The following is an 8,450-nucleotide window of genomic DNA, read 5'->3' on the forward strand; positions in this document are numbered from 1 at the left end:
AAAACGGCCTGTTTCCGCCCAGAAACACCCACTTCCTGTCAATCACATTACGATCACCAGACCGAAGAAAAAACCGTGAGTAAAATACCTAACTGCATAGCAAATTTACTTGGCGCAGTCGCAGTGCGGACATTGCGCATGCGCACTAAGCGGAAAATCGCTGCGATGCGAAAAAATTTACTGAGCGAACAACTCGGAATGACCCCCCATATTTTTTTCTCATTTGCCAGCAATTAAGTAATAGTGGGTTGTTGTTTTTTTCTGAGAAAATCTTATTCTAATAAACACTAAGAGGCATATTTACAGTATTAAAGAATATTTGCAGGAGATACCCCGAAAACAACCATTGTCAGGGAGTACCCGCATGTATTAAGAATCTCCGGGTTTAACATAGAGGGACCGCAGCAGATATCCCTCCATTCCCGGCCACAAAGCATTCCCCATAGGTTTCTCTGGGGGCTGCTATACAGTCAGATTAACCAACATCCAGATTGTGGCGTTAGCTTATAGTATCCTCTAGTGCAAATTCTACAGGAGAGTTCTGTCAGACCCCGATGATACATGTGACGGCCACATATGCGCATTACTCACAGAAGACCTGAACCAGAAAGCAAGTGATAGCGTAAGCCCATTTAACAACAAAAGCATAAAGCTAAGTTTGCATCAAAAATTCATTTAATACATCCATATTAAAAATGAAACATGATAAATAGGGCCCTAAAACTAATAAAAATATCTTCAAATAAATATTTTTCATTATTTTGGATTTCAGTTTTATTCACTGCTGCGTGCTGCTGTATTCATGTGAACAGAGGAGCTGTGACTTGGCAGGTGAGAATCCCTGGTCTCTATACCCTCAGATAATGGCGTATTATCCTCATGTTACGGTCCTGGTATCTCTCTTCCTCATATTCCATCCCTGCCTCCTATTCTTCTCAAATAATGGCCCTGGTCTCACTTTCTATCCTCCTTAGATCCTGACCCTGCTCCCATTCAGGATTCCTCCTCATATACAGTCCCTGGTCCACCTTCAGATAATGACCCCAATCCAGGTCCTTGGCTTGTCCACCCTGTGGCAAGGGAGGGGGAGGGGGGAGGCTTAGATGTGGAATACCAGGGTGGACTGCTGCTTCCACTCAGGGCAGGGGGTATCCCCTCATCTCTGTGTGCCCTTGAGCAGGATAGGCAGAGTGGCCTTCACGCTCTCTGAGGTTTATTGCTGTTACTACGGGGGTGGAGGTACTGAATTGCTGCGTTTGGTCTACGGGCTATAGTTTGGACGCCCCTGTAGTAGAACATTCAGTCTCTGGTCATTTTTGCAAACATTTCTGTTGCAGTATCCTAACCAAACCAATCAACATACTGTATACAAGTTGTCATATATAACCGCTGTCATATATCTCCTCACCACATGTTTCAGCACCATTCTGCGTTAGAGGAGGGGAAGGAAGCGGATGTTAGACTCACCCCTGGAGGCAGAGGGTTGTGACATGATCACACCCCCATGTAATGGAAAGGCAGAAAATGGAAATGCAGTTTATTATTATTATTTATTTATAAAGTGCTGAAATATTATGCAGCAATGGACATTGAGGGGTCATGATACAAACAATTACATATAATAACATGAAGCAGAGGATTTACATTTTACATAATATAACATGTATGACCTCCTATTTATTGCTGCAGGAGTCTGGAATAAAAGATTTTTTTTTATGAATGACCAAAGTCAACTCACACTCCTACACATCGCTCATTGGTGGTGCAGGGGGTATGGTGCTCACAGCAACAGTGGCGTTAAGTAAGCAACAGGTGATTTAACAGACATTACTACAGTACATAGGCAAACGCGGGGGGGGGGGGGGTATCTGGTTGCCCGGAAACCCCCCTCCTCTTGGCCAGCAGCTCGAATTATGACCACAATAGCAACAGTATATAATATGATTCCTTGAGCTGCCACCACAACATGCAGTTTAAGGGACAGAATGGCACATGTCCAGTGGTAGCAACTGCTTCTACCAAGTTTGCTGTATGTGTGCGGATATGAGGCCTCAATCACCGCACTGAACCAGAGAGTAGCTGCCAAGAAGAAGAGATAATGGGGTAAATTTACTAAGATGGGAGTTCTAGTTAAGATGGGATGTTACCCATAGCAACCAATCAGATTCCAGGTATTATATTCTAGAAGGTGCTAGATAAATGAGAAGTAGAATCTGATTGGTTGCTATGGGCAACACCCCATCTTAAGCAGAACTCCCATCTTAGTAAATTTACCCCAGTGAGAGAATGAGTGCTTATAACGTGCAGTTCTGTCTCCTACAGGTTCTATTGTATGTATGTATGTATGTGTATTTATATATTATGGGATGTTTTTCCTGACCACTTATCTTATTTATATTAAATATGTTTACAGCCTATACTATAGACAATCTATATATTCAGTGTATAAATAGACCAATATGTACATAAATGTCCAGGGTCAGTACTAGTTTCATCAACCACTTCCCCAGACTCCCGTACTTGCTCCAATGTTCTGCAGAGTGGGAGATTGTGGAATGCATTTGGAAACCCCCCTCTAGAAATAATGTGTTTGCCAATGAGTGAGGCCGGCTCATGATTATGCAATCCTTCTTTTGCACTGAAACTGTGATTGGATCAGAGAGTATTACACAAGTCTTATATGCCAGATATTCTGCAATAAACAGCAGGAGCTCTTCTAAATGAATTGCAAGACCTAAATATATCAACCCTTATTCTCTGCATCAAAAGCAATATTGGCAGTAACAAATATGAACAGTGTCACAGCCCCTGTACAGTCCTGGGTTCCGGGCTGCCGCCAAAACAACCTGCACTTTAATCAGCCTTTTGTATCTGTGTCCCTCCCACCCAGCTTTAAATATTTTACAAAGCATAATTACATTAAAAAAGAAAATGGTTTTAATGTCATTATTACCAGTTAATATGGTGTTAATTTTGTTTTTCACAGAAGCTTGACTGGAATGGCATTTGATTGTTATGTACAGGTATAAACAGTTATTTATATAGCGCCTACAAATAATACATTGCTTTACAGAGATTACTTAATCATTCAATAAGTCTGCATAACCAACCTTCAAAAGCAAATTAACCTAGCAGTATGTTTTTGAACTGTGGGAGAAAACCGGAGAACACGGAGGAAACATACATACACGTGTAGAACATACTAAGCCCACACAGATAGGGATCTGGTCAAAGCCATGGATCAAGTGTTATGCCACCAAACGGGATGTAGTTATATTGCCGGCATTCGGGATCCCGGTGGTCAAGATTCCGATGCTGGGATCCCGACTTCTGACAATACCGCCAGCTGGAATACCGGCTAACAGGGGCTATTCACACTCGTAGGTGTCCACGACCCCCATAGAGTGGGAACAGAACCTGTAACCCACCAAACCGCCGTGTATGGTTTGACAGTCATTAGGTCGACCACTGAAGGTCGACATGGGCATTATGTCGACATGTACTAAGTCAACAGGTGAAAAGGTTGACATTAATTTTTGGACTTTTTTGGTGTTGTTTTCTTCGTAAAGTGACGGGGAACCCCAATTAGTGCACCGTGTCCGCTTGCCATGCTTCAGGCAAGGTGCCTCACTTCACTCGGCACAGATTATCGTTCCAATCGTAGTCCACGTGGATTGTAAAGTATGGAAAAATTTAAAAAAAATTAAAAAATGTGAAAAACTCATGTCGACCTTTTGACCTGTCGACCTAGTAAATGTCAACCTAATGACCATGTCGACCTTCAGTGGTCAACCTAATGACTGTCGCCCTAAGCTGTGTCGAACTAACGACTGTATCCCAAACCGCCTATATAGCTGTAATGGTCAGGGTATGTGCCCATTTTATATCACAAATGGAAGCAAATCTGCAAAAAGAAACCAAACACAAAAGCCCCCAAATGTGGGCAGATCGGTGACCAACTTGACACGTGAGTGAACTGATTGGATAGAAGTGGACGATTGTCAGTCAAATTAGCTCACCATGGCAGATCATGATACAGTATTTAGCCGAATATACATCTCATAGATTGCTGGTCATTTTGTTGGCCTAAAGCAGAATATGAAGATTGGAGAAATCAGACAGGTGGCATCTGAATTGCCCACAGAACACTGGGTCCTCAAAACTTATTAGCTGGCCCCAGAACTAATAGTACTGTCTGTACACTGTAGTATTAGGAAAATACAGATAAGTACAACAGATACAGAAGTACAAGTGGCTTTATCTCACCAGAGGGTCCTGGAGTATGAATCCATATTCCGCGGAGACGTAGCAGTCTGCCAGTGATTGGCTTTCCATTTACCCCTCTAAGGTACTGAGCTCCTCTACTCCCTCTGTCCTGAGCACTTGTGACGGCTCACTACCCCGTCCTTTTTAAGAGAGGCTCAGTGCTGATGAGCCTGCAGGGTCAGAGTCTAATGAACTACCTGATATGAGAGAGGATCTGGCATAATCCGAATGAGTCTGAGTCTCTTTAATAATGAGTAACAAAATGCCGGTCAGGAACAAATACATACCAACCCCAGTTATATCCCATTGTGACAGATAACAAGGTGCGCCGCCGCCAATAATTACTGACACCTTACACTATGTGAGATCAATGAGAGATTGCATCTCCTCTTTAATCCCTATTGTGTTCATAGTGATTACAAAGGGTCATTTATTAACCAGACATACTGTATATAGCGCACGCGCGTGCGTGCGTGCGTGCGTGCGTGTGTGTCTATCTCTCTCATTAGGAGCTGAAAAGTTACATATTGATTGATCCATACCCTGCTGTCTTAGAAGATATTGAGGGGCTTATATCAGGTTACAGAGCTCACTCTCTCCATTGCTGCAATGAGTCCTTGTTTAAATATACACATACAGGGTCATATCAGAGTTGGATGCAAACGTAAACAAAACAAATGCGACCGGTAAAAGTTGTACTACCGATTCTTCCGAGTTGGTCGCAGATGTGAATGTGACAAACTCAAGTAGCCAATGCAGCTCCTTCCTTGTGCAAGTAACAGGAGCAAGATGCACCAGGAATACAATAGGTGCACACGGGCCCATGGGTCCAGGGGGGCCCACATCGCACAACCTGCACCCATTCCTTTGATAGAAGCAGCGCTGCACAAATCCCTTGGAAAATTGCGCTGTGTCCATTTTCCCAGAATTTTGTACATACGCAATAGGAAAATGGGCGCCACATCCATTCCACAGACAACTGGCAATCGCAGCTTGCGGATCACCAGCTCATCAGGAGCTTCTGCTGCAGCTACTCCTGATTGGCCTCTGGGCCGCTAGCTGTTATTGACCTGTGGCCGGCACTGAATTTGAAATGCCGAAGACGGCCACCTCCCATCATGGTCCAGGTGCATGCCTTAGTGTATGACCTTTGCCCCCCTGCCAAGGTCCAGCACTTCCTGCCCTGGGTCCTCCAGATTCAGCATTCCCAGTAATGTGCCACCCCCCAGGTCAAGCCTTTCCTGCCCTCTGCCCCCCCCCCCACTAGTCATCCCTGTGTCCCAATAGGTCCAGCCCTCCCTGTCCCTGCACTTCCCCTTAGCCTAGCCCTACCTGCCCTGTGCCCCACAGGTTCAGCATTACCTGTAATGTGCCACCCCCCAGGTCCAGCATTCCCTGTCCTGTCCCCCCCATGTCAAGCCTTCCCTGCCCCCATTAAGGTCCAACCATCCCTGCCCTGTGCCCCATCCCCTCCTCAACACTAGCCATCCCTGTGTCCCCAATAGGTCCAGCCCTACCTGTCCCTGCACTTCCCTCCCTGTCCTGTGCCCCCAGACCCAGCCCTCCCTACCTTGCATCCCTTTTTTTTTTTTAATTGGTTTATAAAACCAAATTGATGCCCCCACCTCACCTGCTGTAGCTCCACCCACTTTAGGGTGGGGTGCATCCTGCCTAATTTGTGAGTCCCGGGCCCCACATTTTCTGATGGTAGTTCTGCTTGAACCTACCATCTTCTCTTCACCTTCCCTCTAGGAAGTAAGATTTTGCAGGCCAGGTCCTCTACCCCCATCTACCGGTTATGCCCCCTGACATGCCCATGCTAAATTTGCTAGGATAACTGCATCCGTGCGTTTATTAGTCTGCTCAGTAGTACCCACATACATGTTTTAGGTTTGTTGTTTTCATACATGTTATATGCCAGGTTCTACAGAATCTGGGCACCTCACCGCTAAGTCATGGTGGTGGTAATGGTGAGGATGGGGATAATGACTCATTTGTAATTTGTCTAAATCTGGGTTAATGACAACATGATGCTTTAGCTTTCCATTACAGAATAAGCAATTACCTCTGTAAAACCACTGAAAAGTAGAGAAATCATGAATCTCACACAGAAGACTTCCTATCTTACCATTTCTGAGAGGTACAATTCCAAAATTGTTCAGCAGTTGTATAAACCCGGGGCAGTGCAGTTCTATAAGGTGTCTATTGATTTATTGTGATTACCTTTGCATCAGGGACGTGCAGTCAGGGGAGGCAGTGCCTCCCCTGTCATTCATTAATGATTAAAATAATACAAAAAGATACATATGACACATATTCTGTGTCATATGTATTCTGTTTATATTATTGTAATAATTTTAGTTTATGAAACTAGTTTGGGAGGCACTGATAGCAAGTGCCTCCCGTAGACACTGACAGTGGGTAGACAGTGGGAACGGGGGATAAAGCTGGGGGCAGGGCCAAGCACTGGGCTGAAAAAGCCCATTACAAAAAACAATGATAGCGGCACTTATGTAAGTGCCTCGCTGGCAGGGAAAGCAAGCCCCTGCTAGCGAGGCACATTTGATTGGACAGCGGATCCAGTGCTGGATCCGCTGGCCCAATCACCAATACACAGTGGCAGGACAAGGAAGGGACTCAGAGCTCCCCTCTCTTCATTTCCCCCTGACTTCTGTCCTACCGGAGGGAGTCTGCTAGCACCCGCCATCACCTGCCAGCTCCCGGTGATTTACAGGTAGAAGAACCGGGGAGGGGGCAGAGCCAAGTGTCGCCATGCAGCAGCAGCTAATCTGCACGGTGGCAGCGGCGGTAAGCCCAGACCCAGGGAAAAAATTGTGCGGCGGCGCTCTCCTCCTCCGCTCTCTCTCAGACAGAAGCCCCAATGCCTGCTGCAATCTCCTGGCGGAGGCTTCTGTACGGGTCCCAGCGCTGCCTGCTCCAGCCCAGACTGCTCTTCCTTGTGATCTCTGGAGAGGGCCCACCGCCACAGATCAGATTAGGTACTTCCACTTGTCCCTACCCGGATCCCCAGACTTCGTCTTTGCAGCCTTATCTGGGTATCAGTGATGCCGGAGAGGGGATGGGGGGTGCTAGTAAGTGAGCTGCTCCTGCTGACCTCGGCTTGGCTGAGAGGATGGAACGCAGCTACTACACCTATGCCCTGAGCACAGCACTGGCACCCAAGAGCCTGTGAGCTCTGGGCTCTGCAGGGACCACGGAGAAGCAGCAGGTGGTGAGGCTGGGGCCCCAAATTGGTGGTGGGAGATTAGAGGAGATTGTACAGTATAGCATTTAGCTTTTTGGACCACTTGTAGTGAGGGATTCAGGATGAGATGCCAGCGCTTGGGATCCCAGCGATCAGAAGCCCGACGCCGGGATCCTGAAGTTTACAATGCCGAGAGGGGTGAGTTGAGGGTGTTCTCCCCTAACCTTCCCTTCCCACAGCCTAACCCTAACCTCCCCCTATAGTTCCTAACCTCCCTGTGGTGTTACCTAAACCTATCCCTCCCTCCCCGCAGCCTAAACCTAACCTCCCCAGGGGTTGGCTAAAGTACTATGTGTAAGACTGCCAATTGTGTGTGTAGGGGGTGATGATAATACGGTATATATATTTAAAATTTGATAACAATATATAATTACGAGGCTAGTCCCACTTTCCTAGGTGTGCGTGCGTCTTCATTGCGCACATTGGGGGGAGAGGGGGTGCTTCAAAAGATCTCGCTCAGAATGCCAGTAGTTTTGGAACCAGGCCTGGCTGCTCTCTGGGTACTTTGCGATCTGTCCTGTAATCACAGTATATACACAATTGCTGCAGTACCAGTCCACCCCCCGTGTACTCTAATGTATTTGCTTTCCCTAAAAAGTGAGTTGCGGTTTGTGTTCTTGTGCGACTGTGGATGTACTTGAGAAGCCAGTGCCTCCCCAGCCATTGACTCCACCGCACGTCACTGCTTTGCATAACCATTAAGCTAGCTTATCTTCTAAAATAAATGACACAGACACAATACGTTTTAAAAGGTCATTAATGTATTTATTAAGTGGAATGACCCTTCTGGTAAAGGATGGCTAGGAAAGCGCTTGATGACCAGCTCTAGCCAATTGATGTTATATAATAATGGCGGCGACTTAAAAGCCCCAACTTTATGATATGAGTCGACTTAAACGCCTCATCCGGCCAAAAGCAT

The 8,450-nt window shown here is 46.1% G+C and overlaps 1 protein-coding gene across 1 annotated transcript in view; it reads right to left on the bottom strand.

The window, feature by feature from the left end:
- Positions 1-4,424, bottom strand: part of IDO2 (indoleamine 2,3-dioxygenase 2) — an 89,630-nt gene extending 85,206 nt beyond the window's left edge. The window contains exon 1 of the mRNA XM_063931881.1: positions 4,267-4,424. Within this exon, the coding sequence (XP_063787951.1) occupies positions 4,267-4,335 (69 nt within the window). The 5' untranslated portion in view covers positions 4,336-4,424. The remainder of the gene's footprint in view (positions 1-4,266) is intronic.
- Positions 4,425-8,450: the final 4,026 nt, after the last annotated feature.

This window comes from Pseudophryne corroboree, chromosome 6 (genome assembly GCF_028390025.1).
Source record: "Pseudophryne corroboree isolate aPseCor3 chromosome 6, aPseCor3.hap2, whole genome shotgun sequence".
Taxonomy (NCBI): Eukaryota; Metazoa; Chordata; class Amphibia; order Anura; family Myobatrachidae; genus Pseudophryne; species Pseudophryne corroboree.